The sequence below is a fragment of the Stomoxys calcitrans genome, chromosome 2 (genome assembly GCF_963082655.1).
Source record: "Stomoxys calcitrans chromosome 2, idStoCalc2.1, whole genome shotgun sequence".
Classification (NCBI taxonomy): Eukaryota; Metazoa; Arthropoda; class Insecta; order Diptera; family Muscidae; genus Stomoxys; species Stomoxys calcitrans.
Window position 1 is genome coordinate 234,512,444 of NC_081553.1, and position 26,362 is coordinate 234,538,805.

At 38.3% G+C, this 26,362-nt stretch overlaps 1 protein-coding gene across 4 annotated transcripts in view; it reads left to right on the forward strand.

Annotated features, from left to right (window-relative positions):
* Window positions 1-26,362, forward strand: part of LOC106095619 (putative epidermal cell surface receptor) — a 105,465-nt gene that overhangs the window by 53,163 nt on the left and 25,940 nt on the right. For all 4 annotated transcript variants that reach the window (XM_059363583.1, XM_013262875.2, XM_013262877.2 and 1 more), the window contains exon 3: window positions 23,409-25,093. In XM_059363583.1, coding sequence (XP_059219566.1) covers window positions 23,409-25,093 — 1,685 coding nt within the window. The remainder of the gene's footprint in view (window positions 1-23,408; window positions 25,094-26,362) is intronic.

Here is a 26,362-nt window from a genome sequence, read left to right on the forward strand (position 1 = left end):
AACAACTCATCGCTGGAAAATTGGTTAAACGTTTTATGAAGCATTTCATTCATTTCGTTTAACAACTTCAAACTTCAAATGATAGGCAATGTTTTCAAAAACAACTGTTATTAGCAAGCATTAATTAAGGCAAAAAATGGCAAGAGACCATTAAATTTCGTTACGTTTCATATCTGTGTCAACGATATTTTCACACGAAATTAGTCTTCATTGCGAAGTCAATGTACCTTAGATTTGCAGAATGAAGAAGAGCTACGATTTGGAATAGAAAAGAAACATTTGAAAGATAAAATTCCTTACTTCTATGGTTATCGAAAAAAAATTTGATATCAATCTATTAAGAAATACCTTGTGAAGTGTTGTTAAAAGGTTGATGGGAGTTCGCAATTGGTTTAATGAATAACTTTTATGCTTCGATAAAAGTACATATGCACGAATAGTGAGGTACCGAGTACTGTTCTACTTCTCTTGAAAGCCCAACAAGATAACCTGTAAGCAAACAAGTAAAAAGGCGTTAAATTGGATACCCACCACATCGGGCATATATATGTAAACCACCTTTCGTCAAAATCCGGTGAAAAATGCATACCTTATGCCCCCTAGCAGCTATATCGAAATGTGTTCCAATTTGGACCAATTAATAATAAATACATGTCATTGTTCAATTGTGTATTACAAAATATAGGTCTTTTAAGTAGCTATATCTAAAAATAAACCGATCTGAACCATATACGACAAAGATGTTGAAAAGCCTAACATATGTCAATGTGTGAAATTTCAGTTAAATCGGAATATAAATGCGCCTTTTTTGCTGCCAAGACTTTAAATTGAGATATTTGTCTATATGGCAGCTATATCCAAATCTGAACCATTTTGGGTCAAGTTGCAGAAAAATATCGAAGAGTCTAACACAACTTACTTCCCAAATTTCGGCGAAGTCAGATTATAAATGCGCCCTTTATGACCTCAAAACCTTAAATCGAGAGATCGGTCTATATGGCAGCTATATCCAAATCTGAACCGATCTAGACCAAATTGAAGAAGGATGTGAAAGAGCTTAACTCAACTCACTGTCCCAAATTTTGGCGATATCGGACAATAAATGCGCCTTTTATTGGCCCAAAACCTTAAATCTAGAAATCGGTCTATATGGCAGCTATATTCAAATCTGGACCGATCTGAACCAAATTGAAGAAGAATGTGAAAGAGCTTAACTTAACTCACTGTCCCAAGTTGTGTTAAAATCGGACAATAAATGCGCCTTTTATTGGCCCAAAGCCTTAAATCGAGATATCGGTCTATATGGCAGCTATATCCAAATCTGAACCGATCTGTGCCATAATCATGTCGAGGGGCTTAACTTAACTCATTGCCCCAAATTTCAGTGACTTTGGACAATAAATACGCCTTTAATGGGCTCAAAATCTTAAATCGAGAGATCGGTCTATATGGCAGCTATATCCAAATCTCAACCGATCAAGACCAAATTGAAGAAGTATGTCGAGGGGCTTAACTTAACTCACTGTCCCAAATTTCAACGATATCGGACAATAAATGCGCCTTTTATGGGCCCAAAGCCTTACATCGAGAGATCGGTCTATATGGCGGATATATTCAAATCTGAACCGATCTGTGCCATATTGCAGAAGTATGTCGAGGGGCTTAACGCAACTCACTGTCAAAATCGGGCAACGCAATTAACGCAATTTTGCCAAAATCGGGCAATAAATGCGCCTTTTATGAGCGCAAGACTTTAATCGGCGGATCGGTCTATATGGAGGCTATATCAAGATATAGTCCGATGTAGCCCATCTTCGAACTTAACCTGCTTATGGACAAAGAAAAGAAGCTGTGCAAAGTTTCAGCTCAATATCTCTATTTTTGAAGACTGTAGCTTGATTTCAACAGACAGACGGACGGACATGGCTAGAACGACTTAGATTTTGACGCTGATCAAGAATATATATACTTTATAGGGTCGGAAATGGATATTTGGATGTGTTGCAAACGAAATGACAAAATGAATATACTCCCATCCTTCGGTGGTGGGTATAAAAATGAATTTTTGTTTGTTTGTTTGCTTGTGGGTTTCTAAATTTTTTGTTGGGTATAGACCCAAAAGCGGCTTAGCCGATTTCTTTGAAATTTTTACAGATTGTGGGTAGTAGTCCGGAGGGAGCAATAGGCTTTATAATTTGTTGATATTACAAGGGGGGCGGACCTTCCCCTTAACCCAAAAGTACTACCCAAAAATAAAAGTGGAGCGATCGGGACAGTATGGGACTCGAATGAAAGGTATTCGGTAGTAGAATACACATTTGATATTAAAAGTTAGGTCCTAGGGGGCTGCCCCGACCCCAAAACCCCCTTAAATAGACTTCGTGGATGATCATGACAATATGGGACTCAAATGAAAAGTTATTCGGTAATATACAACGAATATGTTCGGAAAGAAGCAATAGCCTATATAATTTGTTGATATCGGAAGGGGGGGGGGGGGGGGGGGGGACCTCCCCCTATACCCTTAAAACACCACCCAAAACCAAAAGTTAACCCATCAGAACAATATGGGTATCAAATGATAGGTATTCTGGAGTAGATTACGAATAAGACATAAAAAATGAGATTCAAGTAATTTGGGGGTCGCCCCAACCCCAAAACGTCCCCCAAATGGCCATATTAGCCTACCATGGCTATGTGGGATTCAAATGAAAGGTATTTGGGAGTACATTATGAGTAAGACATTTACATTTTTGTCCGAGTATCCAGGTATCGCTTTGGCTTCTAAAAGCTCTTCAAATAGGTTAACTGACCTATTAAGGCAATAAGAGACCAAGTTAGAGATATTTTTGGGTGGAGTGCGATATTCTAGTATGTTCTATGGTAGAAGGGGTGTGGCGCACAACCTTCCTATAGACGCCCCCATCAAATGGCTGTATAGACCAATTACGACAATAAAGGATTACAAAATATTATTGGGTTGCCCAAAAAGTAATTGCGGATTTTTCATATAGTCGGCATTGACAAATTTTTTCACAGCTTGTAACTCTGTAATTGCATTCTTTCTTCTGTCAGTTATCAGCTGTGACTTTTAGTTTGCTTTAGAAAAAAAGTGTAAAAATAGTATATTTGATTAAAGTTCTTTCTAAGTTTTATTAAAAATGCATTTACTTTCTTTTCAAAAATTCGCAATTACTTTTTGGGCAACCCAATATATGAGGTTGTGGCCTGCGAATCTGATATTTTTATTATAGTAATATATCTAGGGGACCATCTCAATCCAAAACAGTCGATCAATCAAAATTACCAAAGATAATTCGAAAACACTGATGGGCTTACATTTTGCACGGCCATTCATCTTCAATTTCTCCAGCGGGTGAGAAGGTCACTAGGGACCTTTTTCATTGATGTCAAAAAAATTTAGAAAAAAAATGCGTTTTCATATAAAATTTCATACAAAAAGTAATACAAGGTGGGAACCTGTGCCTCTTGTATTTCCGCAACGGCAAATGATGACTCAACCGCCGGAGGGTTAAACAAATCTTTCATAACCCTGTACGATTTAAAATAGCACGAAGAATTTTCAATACTTGTAAGGGTTCACGCAACATTTTTGCCTTTGAGCCAATAATTGCAAAAACGCAAAGAAACACACAAAAATATCTTTAAACTCATTGCGGCAACAAAGAAACTCAATTAACCACGCATCAGCTAAACGTACCACAACTCGTGGTACGTTTCATTAATAAACCATAACCATAAGCTGCGTTAAGAGATGTTACAGTGATAGTTGTGGGTGACCTTAAAACTTCAATAAATGAGTATGTGTGTGTATGTGTGTGTTTATGGATATTGGCAAATGTTCAAGTAATTATGATTTTTGGGAATCTCAAAACTTGGAGCAAATCAAACAAAAGTTTACAGTTTCTTTTTAGCTTTTCAGTTTTTGTTTCTTCGTAGCGCCAACGTAATGTGTATTATTATGGGTGGTTCATTCGCATAACGAATTGTTATTTTCACTATTTGTGGTTTGTATTCGATTTATTCCATGGTTAGTTTGTGTTTCAAATGCGATTTTCGTTAATCATTCGCTGCTATTTGCTGTGGAGGTGCATACTTGCCTCGGAAATAGCAACCATAGTTGTAGTAATGAAATTTAATTGCATGTCTAGACAATTTAAATGCTTTGCAGCTCTGGTAAATTGTTTTGTAATTGAATGTGCTTTTTATGGCAATAGCTCCAACTGTGCCGTTTCTCCCCTCCTCCCGAGGAATACAACAATTACTTAGGGAGGCCCAAGCTTCACTTCTTGAATTGAGTCAAGAATGTTTGATGGCCATTGATGAAACATCCAAGTTGAATTTTTTTATTACCCACCACCATAGTATGGGGGTATAGTCTCGACATTCTGAGTCGAACTAGCCATGTCCGTCCGTCCGTCTGTCGAAATCACGATGGGGGTCGAACGCATAGAGCTAACCGCTTGAATTGAATTTTGCACAGCTACTTTATATTGATGCAGGTCGTTGGTGATTGTAAATGGGCCATATCGGTTCAGATTTGGATATAGCTCTCATATAAACCGATCTCCCGATTTAACTTCTTGAGCCCCTGGAAGTAGCAATTTTTGTCAGATTTAGCTGAAATTTTGCACATAGTGTTCCGTTATGACTTCCAATAATTGTGCCAGGTACGGTCTAAATCGGCCGACCTCCCCATTTGACTTCTTTAGCCCTTACAAGCCTCAATTTTCATGCGATTTGGCTGACATTTTGCACATAGTATTCTGTTATGACTACTAAAAACTGTGCCTAGAATGGTTCAAATCGGTAAGAAGAAAGAAAGCTTTCATATAATCCGATCTAGATATAGCTATTGGGTTGCCCAAAAAGTAATTGCGGATTTTTTAAAAGAAAGTAAATGCATTTTTAATAAACTTAGAATGAACTTTAATCAAATATACTTTTTGTACGCTTTTTTTCTAAAGCAAGCTAAAAGTAACAGCTGATAACTGACAGAAGAAAGAATGTAATTACAGAGTCACAAGCTGTGAAAAAATTTGTCAATGCCGACTATATGAAAAATCCGCAATTACTTTTTGGGCAATACCATATTTTAGCAGAATCCATGGTGGCGTGTTCCCAAGATATGGCCCGGCCGAACTTGGCACGCTTTTACTTGTTTTTAAATAACGTAGCTTTGACTTAAAAAGGGAATGGAAAGTAAGAGCGTGCTTAGTTCTATGAATCTTAAATACCCTTTACCATGGATCGCATTTGTCGAGTTCTATGCGCAGCATCTCTTTTTTGGCAAACAAAGAATATTGAATAAAAAGATGCTATTGTGTAATAATTCAGTTCATTCGGATAAGAAAGCGGCGTGTAGGAGCCCAAGAAGCAAAATCAGGAGATCGGTTTATATGGAAGCTGTATCAAGCTATTGATCGATTCAGGCCATATTAGACACGTATGTTGAAGGTCGTGAGTGAAGCCGTTGTACAAAATTTCTTTCAAATCGGATGAGAATTGTACCCTCTAGAGGCTCAAGAGGCTCAAGATTCCAGATCGGTTTATATGGCAGCTATATCAGGTTATGTACTGATTTGAATCATACTGAACAAAGTTAATGGAAGTGACACCAAAACACTACGTGCAAAATTTCAATCAAATCGGACGAGAATTGCGCCCTCTGGAGGCTGAAGAAGTCAAGACCCAGGATCGGTTTATATGACAGCTATATCAAAACATGGACCGATTTGAACCATACTTAGCGCAGTTGTTGGAAGTGATACTAAAACACCACGTGCAAAATTTCAGTCAAAGCGGACGAGAATTTCGCCCTCTAGAGGCTCAAGAAGTCAAGACCCAAGATCGGTTTATAAGGCAGATATATCAAAACATGTACCGATTTTGCCCATTTGCAATCCCAACCGACCTACACAAATGAAAAGTATTTGTGCAAAATTTCAAGCGGCTAGCTTAGCGTGCTTTTGACAGACAGACGGACGGACATGGCTCGATCGACTTAAAATGACATGACGATCAAGAATAAATATGTGTGAGGTGTAACAAACAGAATGACGAATTTAGTATACCCCCATCCTATGGTGGAGGGTATAATAAAGCTGGCGTTTAGTTGAAAATAGTTAAAAGTCCATTTGAATACCTATCATCATAACTAACACAATTGGTTGACCAACTTAGAGGGGAATCGGGAGAAGTTTTATTCGAAAGAGAAGCTCCTTCACAAGATCGGTCTTCTGGCAGCTTTAACAATTTATAATGGAATTTGAGCCATATAAGTATCAAATGTCAGTGTAATTAGATAAAAAATACGCCTTTTCAGCGTTGGTACTCTATTGGGGTTTTCACGTGAATAACTATCAAACTGCATATAAAGATATAGTGGTTCTTTATATGCTTTTATAGCTAAAAACATGCGAAATGAAAAAAAATGCGTTTCTTTACGCGAATGACTCAAAAGGAGAATTTAACAAGTAAAAAGGCGTTATGTTCGGTCTGGCCGAACTTTGGATACCCACCACCTTGGGTATATACGTAAACCACCTTTCGTCAAAATCCGGTGAAAATTTCATACCTTATGTCCCATTGCAGCTTTATCGAAATATCTTTCGATTTGGACCAAAAACTAACTAAAGTACAAGTCATTGTTCAATTGTGTATAACAAAATATTGATCTTCTTAGTGGCTTTATCTAAAAATAAACCGATCTGAAACATATACGATACGGATGTCGAAAAGCCTAACATAAGTCACTGTGTCAAATTTCAGTGAAATCGGATTATAAATTCGCCTTTTATGGGTCCTAAAGCTTAAATCGAGAGATCGGTCTATATGGCATCGCAGCTATTGGGTTGCCCAAAAAGTAATTGCGGATTTTTCATATAGTCGGCGTTGACAAATTTTTTTACAGCTTGTGACTCTGTAATTGCATTCTTTCTTCTGTCAGTTATCAGCTGTTACTTTTAGCTTGCTTTAGAAAAATGTGTAAAAAAGTATATTTGATTAAAGTTCATTCTAAGTTTTATTAAAAATGCATTTACTTTCTTTTAAAAAATCCGCAATTACTTTTTGGGCAACCCAATATAATAACGCTGGCATTTCATCATGAAGAACTACCTCAGAAGCAAGTGCTTTTGGTGACTTGCACAATAAATAATGCAATGAGTTGGTAATAAAACAAATGTCATGTAGCTGTCATTTCTAGTTTGACAGATACATCAGTGTAAACTTGGTAACATGTCGTGTCAGCTACCTTGTATCTGTAGCATGTTGCAGCTGGATAGTTTCATTTTTAACAACTGCAGCATGATTACAATAGAAATAGACGATAGACATATGCTTTGCACAAAATCTTCTTGCATTCTTGGAGATGAATATTTCGGTGTGTTGCACATGAAATGAGAAAATTAAAATACCCCCATCCCAGGGGGGATGGTCCATTAGCATAACACCAATGTTTATGTTTATGGTCTTGCTTATATATCAAGTTATTAAAAAAATTTCACATTGAAATACAATTTAGTGTCTAGATCTAACTGTCTTTTTCACATTGTCTGTAAATTCTTTTCGCGGACATCCAATGTTATCCCCAACTGGTATTCGAACTTAGGCCAAAAATAGGTTAATCAACTAAATATAGAAATCTTAATTGGTTAATTCAATGCAAATTCTAAGCACATGTGATTGTGAAAGTTTGGTTATTTTGTTTTTCCTTTCATTTTTGGCAAATTTAATCATTGCGAGAGTCTTTTAATTCAAGACTGGTATAATTTTGTCAGTCTTCCGCTTAAAAAGACACATTTCTTTGTTTGTTTTCTCTTCTTCTGTATTCGATGTTTATTTTGTTTTAGCCTGTTCTTTGTATTATCTCCACATGTGTTCATTCATTAAAAAATTTCCTCCCGAAAGACCGGATTCAACAGTGGCGGCAGTGATGAACATAGTGTCGTAATGAAATGTGTGGTATGTGGACGACTCTTTACATTTTTCGTTTTTGCATTGGTGTGTGTGTGTGCGTATAAGAGTGTGTTGGTGTGGCGTATCTGCCTTTGGCAATTTTCTTTTCATTTCACTGGCATTGCTTTCGGAAGCCACCCGACTTGGATGAAATATTTGCACTAAGAAAGTGGTCTGGCGGCAGTCGCACAGAACAGGTTAATATCGCTATAGTACTGTAGCATACATATAAAAGCAACAAGTGCTTTTTAGGAGGGTCATCACATTTAAGTCATTTTGGATATCACCTGCCAAAAGGCTAAAAAAGAACCCAGGAGCAGATACTCAAATACATCAGTTTTTGCATATTTAAGAGACCTTAGCATTGGAAATTATTGATGCATGAAAAGTAGTTGGCAATCAAGCAAGGCAGAAAGTTTCCGAGTGAGTAAGAATGGGGTGAAAACAATAAATATCTTGACATCCTATTTGGTGTATAAGAATAGGGTTCCCTTTAGTTGATTCTAGGCCACCCTCATTCTAGGTACAAGTGGCAATGAATTTGATTTTGCACAGAGTTGCTTATTACCAACAAAGATTAAAGTTTCGCACATATCTAAGCTAGGTTTTGCAAAACATTTGATTGCGTATAAAATTCATGACATGTTTTTTTTCATATTTTTCCATATTTATTACTGACAGCAGTCAATATAATCAAAGCGAAAGAACATGGTTTGGCTAAAAACAAAAGACTTAAGAAACAAACCCACACTGAAATGAGCAATACTTGATATGGAATGCAGATCTGACGGATGAATGGATACACACAGAAAAAAAATCGCCTTAAAGTTTTGAATTAAAAATTTAATTGATAGTGAAATCATTTTTAATTAAAACATTAATTGATTCATTTTTTTGAATACAGTCGTGATTGAAATTATAGCAATTTTCAATTATAAAATTAATTGATTAAATTAAGTGAACATTTTATTAATTTTTATACCCACCATCCACCTTAGGTGGTATTTATTTTATCATTCCGTTTTGCAACACATCGAAATATCCATTTCCGACTCTATAAAGTGTATATAATCTCGATCGTCATAAACATCTAAGACGATCAAGCCATATCAGTCTGTCCTTCTGTCTGTTGAAATCACGCTACAGGCTTTAAAAATAGAGATATTGAGCTGAAATTTTGCACATATTCTTGTTTTGTCCATAAGCAGATTAAGTTCGAAGATGGGCTATATCGAAGATGGGCTATGTCTTGATATAGCCCCCATATAGACCGATCCGCCGATTTAGGGTCTTAGGCCAATAAAAGCCACATTTATTATCCGATTTTGCTGAAATTTGGGACAGTGAGTTAAATTAAGCCCCTCAACATCGTTCTACAAATTGGTCCAGATTTGGATATAGCTGCCTTATAGACCGATCTCTCGATTTAAGGTTTTAGGCCCATAAAAGGCGCATTTATTGTCCGATGTCGCTGAAATTTGGGACAGTGAGTTGTATTAGGCTCTTCGACATTTTTCTGCAACTTGGCCCAAATCGGTCCGGATTTGGATATAGCTGCCATATAGACCGAACTCTCGATTTAAGATTTTTTGATCCAAATCGGAACACATTTCGATATAGCTGCTGTGGGGCATAAGGTATGCATTTTTCAAACTTTACACAATAGTTTGTGTAAAGGTTGACATGTCTTTCGTACTCGCGTGTAAACATGAGCCCTTTTTCATAAAGTGAAACTTGAAGTCATTAGCCTTTAACCAAATATAATTCGATCTTTACCATACTCGGTTCAGACAACGAAGGATCTCACACAGGTCACAGTGCTAAATTTCAAAGTAAACGGGAAATAAATGAGACTTCTATAGAACTAAGACCATCAATCGGAAGATCGTTCACAATGGGGGCAGTGTGAACTTATGTCCGATATAGACCATCTTCGAACTTAGTCTTCCTATGGTAGGAAAAAATATTTGAGCAATGTTTCAGCTCAATATCTCAATTTTGAAAGACTGTAGCGTGATTACCACAGAAAGATGGACAGGCGGACGGACATGGCTAGATCGCCTTAGAATTTTACCACGACCAGGAATATATTGGGTTGTCCAAAAAGTAATTGCGGATTTTTTAAAAGAAGGCAAATGCATTTTTAATAAAACTTAGAATGATCTTTAATGAAATATACTTTTTTTCTAAAGCAAGCTAAAAGTAACAGCTGATAACTGACAGAAGAAAGAATGCAATTACAGAGTTACCAGCTGTGAAAAAATTTGTCAACGCCGACTATATGAAAAATCCGCAACTACTTTTTGGGCAACCCAATATATACTCTGTAGTGTCGGAAATGGATATCTCGATATGTTAAAAATAATATGACAATAAAACCATCTGTAAGGAAAGGCCAAAGTCGGGCGGTGCCGCTTTATAATACTCTACACCTTTCCTATAGGTACAAAGTGGGAGCTATGTCTAATTCTGAAACAATTTTGATGGACTTCGCCGGATATTTTCAGATGGGTTGTTAAACAATCCGTATCACAGTTCTAGCAAATATGTTCAAACAACGGTTCATAAATGACAACATTATTGCAAATTACCCAAAATTTGATGAAACATATATATGGGAGCTATATCTAATTCTAAACTGATTTCGAGCAAACTTCTCAGATAATGTGATACTCGTCGAGAAAAGCATTGGGCAAAATTTTGGTAAGATTGGTCAAAGAATGCGATTGCAATGGCTCTAGAAGTGAAAATCGGGCGATATACATATATGACAGCTATATCTAAATATAAACCAATTTCTATGAAATTTATCTATAATATCGAGAGTCAAGAGAAAATTATACCTGCCTTATTTCAAATGACTATTTGATTGCAATATTACTGCAAATCGGACGAACATATATATGGGAGCTATGTCTTTTGGGAAGAGTGACTCTAGGAGAGAAAATCGGGCGATATATATATATGAGAGCTATATCTAAATCTGAACCGATTTCCACGAAATTCATGTCGTAATGAGTCAAGAGAAAATCCTTCCTAACAAATTTCAAGAGAATCGATCAAAACATGACAGTTTTATTGCATTATTACTGCAAATTGGACAAACATATATATGAGAGCTATATCCAAATCTGAACCGATTTTTATGAAATTTACTTGTAATATCGGGATTTATAAGAAAATCCTTTCTGCCAAATTTCGAGAGAATCGGTTAACAAATGACGAACATATATATGGGAGCTATATCAAAATCTGAACCGATTTCTATGAAATTAACGACTAATAGCGAGAGTCATAAAAAAATTCTTCCTGCCATATTTCGAAAGAATCGGTAACAAATGACCATTTTATTGCTGTATTACTGCAATTCGGACGAACATATATATATGGGAGCTATATCAAAATCTGAACCGATTTTTCCAATTTCAATAGGCTTTGTCTCTAGGCTGAAAACCATGACAATACCGAATTTGAAGACGATCGGATGAAAATTGCGAACTGTAGTTTGTACACAAATTAACATGGACAGACAGACAGACGGACACAGCTAAATCGAATCAGAAAGTGATTCTGGGTCGATCGGTATACTTATCAATGAGTCTATCGCTCTTCCTTTTGGGTGTTACAAACAAATGCACTAAGTTATAATACCCTGTACCACAGTAGTGGAGTAGGGTATAATGACAATCTTTCCGTGGTGGTTATAACAAGAAACGGCAAACTTATTTAAGACAAGTCAATAATGCAAATTTGCCCATGAACATTCCATTAAGCAACAGGGGCAAACTTCTTACGTATCAATGAGTGCTGAAGTTTGATAAGGCACCTCCTTTTTATAGCCGAATCCGAACGGCGTACCGCAGTACGACACCTCTTTGGAGAGAAGTTTTTACATGGTAAAGCGCTGCACAGGAGGGGATAACCACCATTGATGTTCTCCCCAGGATTGGAACTCAGGTGTTCAACTAACCGGACAAGCTAACCTCTGAGCTACGGTGGACTGGCCAATATATACATCAAAAAATGTAGAATGTCCCATATAAAAGTGTTTTTTTTTGTCCATTAGCTTCTTTCCTAATACTTAAAGCACAAAAAAGATTCATCACGAAGAAATCATAAACAAAATTGGTTATAGATGCTGCTTAACCTAAAAAAAAATTAAAGAAAACTAAACTACCAAAAAATATTAAGCGTGGGTGAAGGCAATAGATACTTTTAGCCATATCTGAATGAAGAATGACAATACTCACTTCAATAATGGATAAACGCTAAATATTTAAGGCCTTGTGATTCCTTTCATTCTGTGCTAAAAATTATTTACATTTGAATAAATTCACACACTGCTGTATTAATGAAAAGGAGGCCAGACCATTCAAAAATCTGGTCTGGCCTCCTTTTCAAGTTTCTCTTCTCGTTCATTACAAAGACATCCTTTGTTATGCAAAAAAAGTCTTCTAATTCAAGTTTTCAATGTTTTCTTGGTTTCTGTTTGCGTTGAGTTTTGTGCATCGTTCTTTAAGTGCTTATTATTCTACCATTAAGTCACACTTATGGTTTACTTGGAATTGTGGCTCGTTGTTGCCGTCACCATTCTTTGGGAGTCGGCCCTTTGTTTTGCTTCGAATAAAGAAAAAAAAAAGAGGAAGAGAATACAAAAATGTTTGCTTAGTTTGAACATAAACGATGAGTTCTGCCCATTCTGTTTTTGTTTAGCACACAAACGCGTTCTGCCATTCTTCTCCTTTGGGCCATTAAAGTTGAAAACTTTTTATTGCATTTGGGGAAGGGTTACTGACATGGACCTTGAGTTGAAATGAGTTAAGGAAGAGAACACATAACACAAGAGAGGAAAGAGAAATTAACTTAAGCAAGAAATGGTCGAATTAAAGACACCCTTTTATTTGATCCTCTTAACAACCGGACAAAACAAACCAATTTTGGTCTTGGAGAAAATATTATTAAAAATTTTTCCTTGGAAATTTTTTCCCGAAATTTTGTGTTTTCTCGATTGAGAATATGAAAAAAAACTACCTATATATAGTCGGCGTTGAAAAATTTTTTCACAGCTTGTGACTCTGTAATTGCATTCTTTCTTCTATCAGTTATCAGCTGTTACTTTTAGCTTGCTTTACAAAAAAAGTGTAAAAAAAGTATATTTGATTAAAGTTCATTCTAAGTTTTATTAGAAAAGCATTTACTTTCTTTTAAAAAATCAGCAATTACTTTTTGGGCAACCCAATATATATACTTTGTAGGGTCGGAAATTAATATACAAGTAAAATACATATACCACTTTCATAGCATAGTGTTTCACTCAAAGCCTTTTAATCGTCCAAAATTCAAAGAATAATTTTGTTCCATATATTGTAAAAGAAGGCGCCGCGGAGCGAGTCCGGTTCGGCTAGTAGGCATATAAGATATTGTAATAGATGAGTTGGTAGTGAGCTCGCATTACTATTGTGGCGATCGAAGATTGGATTTTCACGATTCACCGTATTATTCACAATAAAATTATTTTCAATTCACCTGGTTGCCCAAAAAGTAATTGCGGATTTTCCATACAGTCGGCGTTGACAAATTTTTTCACAGCTTGTGACTCTGTAATTGCATTCTTTCTTCTATCAGTTATCAGCTGTTACTTTTAGCTTGCTTTACAAAAAAAGTGTAAAAAAGTATATTTGATTAAAGTTCATTCTAAGTTTTATTAAAAATGCATTTACTTTCTTTTAAAAAATCCGCAATTACTTTTTGGTCAACCCAATAGTATTTGAGTAACGACTATTTTTTTTTTTTTTTGGCAAATTAACATCTTTTTGGCAAATACTTCCAATCACATTTGACCCCAATTTCTACATTGACTTAAATTCTTAATAATATAACAAATGCATGCCAACGAAATTCCCAACAGCTTGGCAAACATTCTGAATATCAGTTTCAGTTTCGGAAAAACTCGACCATGAATTAAAAAAAAAAAAAAATATGTAAAACTTTAATTTATTTAAAGAAAAACATGAAAAAACAACGAGTGTTTCATAACAAATTGCATGCCCAAGTTGTGGTTATTGGTTTTCAATGTTTTGGTTTTGTAGTGTCTCCAACACGGCCAAAGCTAAATCGAAAACAAACAAAAGTTACATCATTTTAATTATACGAGACGAGGCGACTATTAATTTGTCCATGCACGCAAAGTGTCAACACCTCAACAAAACCCTGAATTCATTAAGTCGTCAGCATAAACAAAGGAGACCATAAAGGCGGTCATAGCCCAAACAGAAACACAATTCGATTCGATACAATTAGTAAACTCTGGCCAAGCAACGAAATGAAAAACCAAATCGGTATTCATTACACCAAGCAACCACCCCTCAACCAAATCACAGACCTCATATGATGACTCAACGACATCCCACTCTCCAACAATGCTACTCGCACTGTCCAAGGCGTCACGTGCTTGTTGGTGTCTGGACAAGATTTTCAGCGAATGTTGTTGTTATCGATGGTTCCGTGTTTTGGCCTCTTTGCTTGTTTTTTTTTTACCAATTATTAATATTGTTTAAACAACGATGGATATCCGTTAAAAGAGTTACCATCTTTATGTCTAATTATGCAGTTTGCGGCTTATTTATACATCCGTTTTGAGTGGCATCTTAACTCACGCTTCTATTTTACCCTAGAACCTAAACTCATGGACTATGTACGTAAATGTGTTGGAACATTGTTTTATGTTCTCATGTTTTGGAATTTGTTTTTCCCCATATTACTGCCGGAACGTGCTTGGCATAAGGCTACGTTCTTATGTGGTGGCCGAAAGGCAAAGTTTGCAATACGCCTTGCATATGTTATGCCTTGGTGATAACATCAAAGTTAGCTTGCACTGTATAAGGCTACAAGCTACACTGATGAATGAGTTATGTTGTCGTCAGTAGCACGGAAAGCCCTACCATAGTCATCAGCTATTCTAAATGAAAATATGAAAAAAAGTTTTTGCAGGGTTGATATAAGGGTTTTTCTTATTATTTTGAGCTAAATAAGTTCAGCTGGTCCGAATCTAGGCAATCAATCCATCACAATGGATTCTCTTGGAAAATAATCGCAGAAGACTGATAGGAAGATTGGCTATATCCGGTTATAAACCGATTTAGATCATACTTACCACGGATGTTGGAAGTCATAACAGAAAAACTATATATGCGGCAACCAGGGACTTATGATGTCATATCGGTAGATCGATACTTATACCATACTTACAACAGATGTTGCAGATCGTTTCAGTCAAATTCGACCACAACTGCGGCTTCCAAGGGCTCAAGATGTCAAGTCGGGAGATGGCTTTTTATGGGAGCTATATCAGGTTGTAAGCCGATTAAGATCATACTTTCCAAGGATGTTGGTAGTCAAATAGGATTGGTAGTCAATAGGCTTCCAGAGGCTTAAGATGTCAAATTGAGAAATCAGTTTATATGGGAGCTATATCAGGTTATAAACCGTTTTGGCCCATACTTACCACAGATGTTGAAAATCATTTTAAAACAAGTAAAAGCGTGCTAAGTTCGGCCGGGCCGAATCTTATATACCTTCTACTATGAATCGCATTTGTCGACTTCTCTTTTTAGGCAAACAAAGAATATTTAATAAGAACTGATATGCTATTGGTTTAATAAGAACTGATATGATATCAAGTTGTAGTCCGATTCGGACCATTGAATGCTGAACATTGTAGAAGTCATTGTGTTATATCTCAGTTCATTCGGATAAGAATTGCGCCTTGTAGGGGCTCAAGAAGCTAAATCGGGAGATAGGTTTATATGGGAGCTGCATCAAGCTATTGGTCGATTCAGACCATATTAGACACGTATGTTGAAGGTCATGAGAGAAGCCCTTGTACAAAATTTCTGCCAAATCGGATGAGAATTAAGCCTCCTAGAGGCTCAAAAAGTCAAGGTCCCAGATCGGTTTATATGGCAGCTAAATCAGGTTATGTTCCGATTTGCGATATTCGGATGAGAATTGAGCCCCCTAGAGGCTCAAGAAGTCAAGGTCCCAGATCGGTTTATATGGCAGCTAAATCAGGTTATGTTCCGATTTGCGATACTTAGCACGGTTATTGGAAGACATAACAAAACACCTTATGCAAAATTTCAGCCAAATCGGATGAGAATTGCGCGCTGTATTGGCTGAAGAAGTCAAGATCCGAGATCGGTTTATATGACAGCTATAGCAGATTATGAACCGATTTGAATCATACTTAACACAGTTGTTGGAAGTGATACCAAAACACTACTTGCAAAATTGCAGTCAAATCGGATAAGAATTGCGCACTCTAGAGGCTCAAGAAGTCAAGTCCCCAGATCGGATTATATGACAGCTATATCAGGTTATGGACCGATTAAAACCACACATGGCACAGTTTTTGGATATCATAACGAAATACTTCGTGCAAAATTGCAGTCAAATCAGATAAGAATTGCGCGCTCTAGAAGCTCAAGAAGTCAAGTCCCCCGATCGGATTATATGACAGCTATATCAGGTTATGGATCGATTAGAACCATACTTGGCACAGCTGTAACAAAATTCTTCGTGCAAATTTTCATTCAAATTGGATAAGAATTGCGCCCTCTAGAGGCTCAAGAAGTCAATACCCAAGATCGATTTATATGGCAGCTATATCAGGTTATGAACCGATTTGAACCAAACTTAGCACAGTTATTGGAAGTCATAGCAAGACATCGGATAAGAATTGCACATCTAGACATGTCCGTCCGTCTGTCTGTCTGCTTGTCTGTTGAAATCCCGCTACAGTCTTTAAAAATAGAGATATTGAGCTGAAACTTTGCACAGATCCTTTTTTTGTCCATAAGCAGGTTAAGTTCGATGATGGGCTATATCGGAATATATCCTCATATAGCCCCCATATAGACCGATCCGCCGATTTAGGGTCTTAGGCCCATAAAAGCCATATTTATTATCCGATTTGGCCGAAATTTGGGACTGTGAGTTGTGTTAGGCCCTTCGACATCCTTCTTCAATTTGGCCTAGATCGTTTCAGATTTGGATATAGCTGCCATATAGTCCGATCTCTCGATTCAAGGTTTTGGGCCAATAAAAGGCCCATTTATTGTCCGATGGCGCCGAAATTTGGGACAGTGAGTTGTGTTAGGCCCTTCGACATCCTTCGTCAATTTGGCGCAGATCGGTCCAGATTCGAATATAGCTGCCATATAGACCGATATCTCGAGTTAAAGTCTTGGCCCCATAAAAGACGCATTTACAATCCGAATTCACTGAAATTTGGCATAGTGACTTATGTAGGGTTTTTCGATATCCTTGTCGTGTATGGTTCAGAACTCGTAGCGATCGTATAATTCGTTGGTGTCATTGGAAGTTCAATATTTGCCAAAGTTAGTTGATTTTAACTAGTGTTGAGGTTAAGAAGTTGTTGAATACATAGAATTGGTTGTATTGCAACCACTTTGTACTCATCTCAATGGTATGGGGTTCAATTCTTATTTGTTTGCCATTCTTATGTGTTTGACTAAAGATTTTGTTCACAAACCAGAAATTTTGACAATTTTCCAATGCATGAATTAACATGATTTATTGTTGAAGTGATAAACTCTGTGGGCTAATGGGGAAAGCAAAAGACTTAAGACACAAATCAGTTCACAAATCAGATTTAATTTATTTACCGAATAGTGTTAATCGGTGTTATGTGATTTATTAAAACTATAATAAATTACAACAATCTCTTTCAACCTCTCCCAATGGACGAACCTGTTTGTCTGCATTTGATCGATTGTGTTTTATAACACCCTATAAATAGTTTTCCATAACAGATAAACTATTTGAAAGCAATGCGAGGTATGGTCTTAACTATAGAGATTGTTGTCAGCCTTTTTTGTTAGCTTTTATATAGGTGATGGAAGTGCCATAAAGATTGTAAATTGTCTTAATTCCATCATTTTAAATAGGTTATATGCGTATATTTTTGACACTGTTGGCGATTACATGCCATAGTGCTGTAGCGAAGGGAGTTTAATGCCTATATATTCGGTTTAGAATTATTTTAGAATTGCCCAAATAAGAATGCGACTTTGAAAATTATGTTTTTTTTTTTTTGTAATTATAAATAAATTGATTAAAAGGTTTCTAATGTAAATATTTATGCGACTTAACAAATTAGAATTATTTATCTGTTTTTAATTGGTTTATGCTTAGCTCATTTGCATAAAATTTAGATGAATGTAAAAAATCAACTCATCTCTTATCAGCATGCCTACACACTTATGTAATGAATACTCTCTACAGCAGCCCCGAACCTTTGGCATAAGAAAATCTACTTTAACATTGAAGGCGTCTGTGTTTTGCCAAAACAATGTATTTTTATGATTTTTTCGTGGCTGCTGTTATTTTTGTGTGTTTCCAAAAAGTACCTCGGGCTCTATTCCAAGAATTCCATATGATTCAGCCATCAGAGCACATGTACATGTCGTTGGCCACCATCGGGAAATACATACCCTGGGAAACTGTGAGTGTGCTTCTTGAGAGTAGACAATGATGTTTTTGGCATCTTTCTGCGTTCTCAGACAAAGTTTGAGTTGTTTTAGTTGGGTGTTTCTCAAGAATTCTTGGTTTTTGTTTTTTTTTTCTTATTTCCTAATAAGCTTAAGGGGCGCAACAACTCGACTTTACTTCAACTAAGTTCAAAATATCCAATGATCATGATCGCATGAAAACTTGGTGCTGCCAATGTTGGCTCGATATCAAAACAAAATGAAGCGAGAAAATAACAACAGCCGAATGGAGTAGCAAAAGACATGGTACCAAATCATAATGACATAATGACTTTTCATTTGTATTCGCACATGAAAGCGATTACGCTATGCTACCACATACTTAAGCCACTAGTGAACTAAAACTAAATAAATTAGTTTTTGATGAAACATAAATGCTTTTAGAACTAAATAAGGATAATAGGAGGTCATAACAAGATGTCCCCCTCGATTTATTTTTCAAATCTTAGGCTAAGAACTATTTCCTGTAATTGCTAAAGATGTCAAATCCAGTGATCGGGTTGTCTAGCAGCTATATCAGGTTATAGACTGACTGGGACCATACTTGGTACAGCTATTGGAGTTCATAAGAAAAGTAATCGTGCAAAATTGCAGGCCAAGGGAACAAGAGATCAAAGAAGTGTAATTATATATTCCGTAAAGACTCGAAAATGTCTGATCCGTCAGTCCATCCGTCCGTCCATCCGTCCGTCCATCCGTCCGTCCATCCGTCCGTCCGTCCGTCCATCCATCCGTCCGTCCGTCCGTCCATCCATCCGTCCGTCCATCCGTCCATCCGTCCATCCGTCCGTCCATCCGTCCGTCCATCCGTCCGTCCATCCGTCCGTCCATCCGTCCGTCCATCCGTCCGTCCATCCGTCCGTCCGTCCATCCGTCCGTCCATCCGTCCGTCCATCCGTCCGTCCATCCGTCCATCCGTCCGTCCATCCGTCCGTCCATCCGTCCGTCCATCCGTCCGTCCATCCGTCCGTCCATCCGTCCGTCCATCCGTCCGTCCATCCGTCCGTCCATCCGTCCGTCCATCCGTCCGTCCATCCGTCCGTCCATCCGTCCGTCCATCCGTCCGTCCATCCGTCCGTCCATCCGTCCGTCCATCCGTCCGTCCATCCGTCCGTCCATCCGTCCGTCCATCCGTCCGTCCATCCGTCCGTCCGTCCATCCGTCCGTCCATCCGTCCGTCCATCCGTCCGTCCATCCGTCCGTCCATCCGTCCGTCCATCCGTCCGTCCATCCGTCCGTCCATCCGTCCGTCCATCCGTCCGTCCATCCGTCCGTCCATCCGTCCGTCCATCCGTCCGTCCATCCGTCCGTCCGTCCATCCGTCCGTCCATCCGTCCGTCCATCCGTCCGTCCATCCGTCCGTCCATCCGTCCGTCCATCCGTCCGTCCATCCGTCCGTCCATCCGTCCGTCCATCCGTCCGTCCATCCGTCCGTCCATCCGTCCGTCCATCCGTCCGTCCATCCGTCCGTCCATCCGTCCGTCCATCCGTCCGTCCATCCGTCCGTCCATCCGTCCGTCCATCCGTCCGTCCATCCGTCCGTCCATCCGTCCGTCCATCCGTCCGTCCATCCGTCCGTCCATCCGTCCGTCCATCCGTCCGTCCGTCCATCCGTCCGTCCATCCGTCCGTCCATCCGTCCGTCCATCCGTCCGTCCATCCGTCCGTCCATCCGTCCGTCCATCCGTCCGTCCATCCGTCCGTCCATCCGTCCGTCCATCCGTCCGTCCATCCGTCCGTCCATCCGTCCGTCCATCCGTCCGTCCATCCGTCCGTCCATCCGTCCGTCCATCCGTCCGTCCATCCGTCCGTCCATCCGTCCGTCCATTCGTCCGTCCATCCATCCGTCCGTCCATCCGTCCGTCCATCCGTCCGTCCATCCGTCCGTCCATCTGTCCGTCCATCCGTCCGGCCATCTGTCCGTCCATCCGTCTGTCTGTCGAAAGCACGTTAACTTTCGAAGGAGTAAAGCTAGCCGCTTGAAATTTTGCACAAGCACTTTATATTAGTGTAGGTCGGTAGGGATTGTAAATGGGTCAAATCGGTTCATGTTTTGATATAGTTGCCATATAAACCGATCTTGGGTCTCGACTTCTTGAGCCCCCAAAGGGCGCAATTCTCGTTCGATTTGACTGCACGTGGTGTTTTGGTATCACTTCCAATAACTGTGTTAAGTATGATTCAAATCGGTCCATGTTTTGATATAACTGCCATATAAACCGATCTTTGATCTTGAGTCCTTGAGCCGCTGGAGGGCGCAATTCCCGTCCGATTTGGCTGAAATTTCGCATGTGGTGTTTTGGTATCACTTCCAACAACTGCGCTAAGTATGGTTCAAATCGGTTAATAATCTGGTATAGCTGCCATATAAACCGATCTTGGGTCTCGACTTCTTGAGCCCCTAAAGGGCGCAATTCTCGTCCGATTTGACTGAAATTTTGTATGTGGTGTTTTGGTATCCCTTCCAATAACTGCGCTAAATATGGTTCAAATCCGTCCATGTCTTGATATAGCTGCCATATAAACCGATCTTTGATCTTGAGTTCTTGAGCCGCTGGAGGGCGCAATTCCCGTCCGATTTGGCTGAAATTTCGCATGTGGTGTTTTGTTATGACTTCCAATAAGTGTGCGTAGTATGGCGCAAGTCGGTACATAACCTGATATAGCTGCCATATAAACCGAACTGGGATCTTGACTTCTTGAGCCTCTAGGCTCAAATGAAAGGTAATTAAGAGTAGACTACGAATCTGACATCTATTTGCAGGGCCAATAGATTTACTGTAATTGGCAATATGGAGCTCAAATAAAGGGGATTTTAAAATTTTCCACAACGCTTTCCTCTACAACTACCACAATTTCTATAGAGTTTGGTCGAAATCAGTTTAGTTTTACCTATATAGCTCCCATGTAAATGGTCGTCAGATTTTGGAAAATTTGCAATAATGTTGTCATTTGTCAGCCGTAGTCATTACAGTTTGCACATATTTGCCCGAAATTTTATACGGACCGTTTAATAACCCATCTGAAAACATTCGCCAAGATCCATCAAATTGGTTCAGAATTAGATATAGCTCCCACTTTGTACTTATAGGGCAGGTGTAGGGTATTATATGGCCGGAACCGCCCTACTTTTGCCTTTCCTTATTGATTAAAAAAAATTAATCTGCAATTCATTTTTTCATACAAAGATTTGTTTCATCTCTCGCAAGTCCATCGTAGCACAGTGTTTCACTTATATTCTTCTTTTCCGCATTACTAGCAGGTTATTGAATTCCCAAGTTGACTTTTTCCTTAGTCACTGTCATAGCATTCAATTGGTGAACAAAAAAAAAATACAAATAACTGTCATCCAGTCCATTTTGTTGTGCTAAAATGATGGCTTAGGCTTTTATTTGATATTTGCTTTTGATAGCCTTTGATTTTTCTTTTCAATTGAAAAAAAGTTAACAGTTTTGATAAAAGTCAAGAAAACCCTAAAACAAAACCCAAATTGACCATTTTATTTTTAAATGTGTCGCGCATTACAGGTTTCATGCCCATATTGTGGTGTCATAAATAATAACTGTACGTGGGGCATTATTTGTGCGCGCGACTACAAACAGACAGTCACACAAACATCAATCGCAAGCACAAGATGGATTACTTTACACTTTACCAAGTGAGAATTGCAAAAAGGTTATTGACTTGGTTAAAAACCAAAAATGAACGATGATATGAGTTGCGATACGAAGCAAATTCGCAAATGGGCTTGAAAACGAAAGACTTAAGACACGAACCTGAAGTTTCGAATGAATGAAATGAAATAGAGAAGAATAGCATATCGTTGTGACCCTCCTATGTAAGGTTTGGACTTTTTCAATTTTTCTAGCTTTCGAATGTATCTAAGAGTTTTGGGAAACAACATAATAAGAGTATTTTGTTAAAGATATAAACTGTCTTAGAATATTATAGAGTAACAACCATTTAGCACAGATAACAAGTAGATAGTAATTAGTTTTAAACAGCATAAGAGTGACAATACTTAAGAGAAAAGAATTTTTCGATTATTAAAACCATTGAAATAGGATTTCCCACCAAACTTTTCGACATTATTCAACCATCGTTTATTAAGTTTATAAACTCTAATCCATCCATACACTGATACATATGTAAAAGATTTCACCATTCTTCTCCTGAACCAGAAGTCCAAAAAATTAAAATTTTCTTTTAGGCATTGTAGTGGATCCTCTTTGTAATTTTAGAAATAAATATATGTGCAACATTTCGAATGGCCAGCTATCGTGTTTTCTACAGACGAATACAAGGATGGACAGACAGAAATGGCTAGATCGACTCGAAATGTTGAGAGGAACAATAATATATTGGGTTGCCCAAAAAGTAATTGCGGATTTTTCATATATTCGGCGTTGAGAAATTTTTTCACAGCTTGTAACTCTGTAATTGCATTCTTTCTTCTGTCAGTTATCAGCTGTTACTTTTAGCTTGCTTTAGAAAAAAAGTGTAAAAAAAGTATATTTGATTAAAGTTCATTCTAAGTTTTATTAAAAATGCATTTACTTTCATTTAAAAAATCCGCAATTACTTTTTGGGCAACCTAATATTTATGCTTTATGTGGTCGCAGATTAATGTTTCGAGGTGATACAAATGGAATGACTAGATTACTTTACCATCCCCACCCTATGGTGGTGGGTATACAAATTAGGCAATATTCATTAGAAGTTGTAAATTGACTTCAGCAAATAGTCGTCGTACATAATATGACATTTGTAGGTCATCTCAAAGCCTTTACAAATATTTCGATTTTTTTTCTGGTTCGAACTCAGTCTTTAAACTTATTTATATTTTGCACATTTACAGATCAATCATCAAAGACTATGGAAACAACTATGCCACCAACACACATAGCAATGGAAACCACAATGCCACCACCAGTTACAGTGCAACAACAGCATGAACACTCGACAACAATGGATGTGTCTTCTTCCTCATCATCATCATCAACTTCAATGTCTTCATCAACAATGGCACCAACTACGGAAATAAATCGCTTAATTGAAACAACCAATGAGGGAGAAACGTCATTGCCAATGACAACCATTGAACCGATTACGACAACGGAACCCACAACAACGCCCACATTCTTGGGAATGCATAAGGCCTCCAATGAAATTGAAAACAAATTGGGAGAAAACAGCAAAACAAGGCCACTGGACGAAGAAGAAAACACAACCATCAACAAAATAATGGAAGATGAGCATAGTCACCAACACCAACATCAGCATCATCATCAACAACAACAGCATGAAATGCATCACGATATCGAAGAAGATTCCATTAAGCATTTATTAGAACACAAGACTGAAGAGATTATGCCGAAAGCTAACGAATTGCCTATAACAACGGCCACGAGCATGAAATCAGATCACACCAACAGTGGCCATACACATGACACACACATCAACCAAATCTCAGAGGAATCCGATGACGATGTTAAGGATTTAAATAACATCAGACATCCGGTTACTCTCATAACAGCCAGTCAAAGTGAGGAGGGCCATGCCAACAGCAACGAAAGTTCCATGAAATCGCTCGAAGAAAATGAAGACCCCTATCATGCCCATATACTCTCGGAAAGCCATGATCGTTTGGCTGAGCACGAAGATTATCAAATGATTTCCAGCACTGAAGATGCCATGGATATGTCATCATCACCCATGGCCTTCAGCACTACCACCAGCACGCCCAGAGCGCACACCGATGAAATGGCTGACAATGAAGACACAAACAAACCTATGCCACCCGGCATTGCAACTCTCACAAACGAAACAAATGAAGGTAGGGCTCGCGCCATAAACATGCACTTTGAGGAAAGCTTGACTTCAACCTCTGCCAACACCACTGCCACTACACCTGCGGGACCCATTATTAGCATAGTGGAAGGACAGCACATGCACCTACACGAAGAGCATCAACATGAACATAACCATGATGACGACCACAGCCATCACATGCAGCACAGCCACAACGAACAAGAAGATTTGACCTCTTCGACAACAGAGAAAATGCATGAAATGCCATCCCCCGTCTACGTGTTTAATGGCGAGGGTCGTTCCGTTGACTCCTCCATATCGGCCGAAGACGATTTGTCCCATCTGAATTATCAGTACAACTTTGTCACCACCGAGCGGGTACATGACTTACATGAGCCCAAAAACGCCGCCATCAATGATTTAAGCAATGTCAGCATGGAGGAAGAGGACAACAGCGACAAGCAACAACAAAATCTTATAGGCATCAAGGAAAAGCACAGAGACGACTTGGTCAACACCAACAACCACACCAGCGGCAGCAACACTACATTCACCTCAGCAGATGAGATGACGAGCAGCACAACCACTGTCGCCCCTGTCGACACAAGTTCGACAACACCCATGACCACAGTCAATGATTCGACAATAGAGCCTCATATGAAAATAACAGAAATAACTGCAGCCGGCGACGTAATGCATCGTGAATGCATGGCAGATGGTCAAAGTTACAAGGTATGCGTTCTTTTTTTTTTTTTTGTATTTCATTAGTACATAGTTTTTTGTTCAACGTTTTGCTAAGTAGACTTCGCTCAAAGACGTTTCCAATGACCCTCGTGAGCAATGTTGTGGTTGCCATTTTTCGCATGGAATTACAATGATAAGATGTAAATTAATTATTTATCGATAAATGTGCCTGATAGGATGGGTGAATATTGAAGTTCCATTTGGTGAGAGACTTAAGACACAAACTTGAAACATCAATCATTGATAAACATTGTGGGAAAGAAATTAAACAAAGTAGTAAACGGCCTATAAGCTTTTTCCCTCTAAAGAAAACAAATTTCGGGGGTAGAAAAACACATATCCTCCAATGTTCCCCCTTTTGATCCCAATAAGCAAAATACGAAATATTATGGCGATCGGTTGGCGATAACCCGTGACGTCAAGATGTCCATAGTTCGATATAGCGCTTTCTAAGGAATACTGTTGAGTATTTTAGTTCCCAGCATCACATTGGTAAGTTCAGTACACTTTTAAATAAAATTTATTATAAAAACACAAAGTGTACCCTGTACCACTACTGCTGATGTGATAAAATGTATAGTTCTTCTGAGTTGGCTTTGCCATGTCCGTCTGTCCGCATACCCTTTCTGTGCCGTTTTGTTTTTTTTTGTTATCAACATGGGGATTGCATTTGTCACCTTATCATCACGAAATTGCCCACATATCATCATATTGGGTTGCCCAAAAAGTAATTGCGGATTTTTTAAAAGAAAGTAAATGCATTTTTAATAAAATTTAGAATGAACTTTAATCAAATATCCTTTTTTACACTTTTTTTCTAAAGCAAACTAAAAGTATATCAGCTGTTACTTTTAGTTTGCTTTAGACAGAAGAAAGAATGCAATTACAGAGTCACAAGCTGTGAAAAAATTTGTCAACGCCGACTATATGAAAAATCCGCAATTACTTTTTGGGCAACCCAATATTTAGCAACAAACCAAGCGCTACGAATTTTCGAGAAAATCGTTTCAGATTTAGATATAGCTTCCATATATATATAATTCGTCAGATTTACATTCATAAGGACATAGTTAGTAAAATGTTCGACTGATTTGTACGAATTTGGTACGCAATGTTGTACTACCCATGTGAAAGCCTCTGCTAAATCTCATCAAAATTGGTACAAATTTAGTGCGCCCCGGTAGCCGAGTTGGTAGAGTGTGTATAGATGGGCAGCGCGGGGATCATGGATTCGATTCCCCCCAAAGGCCTTGGTTT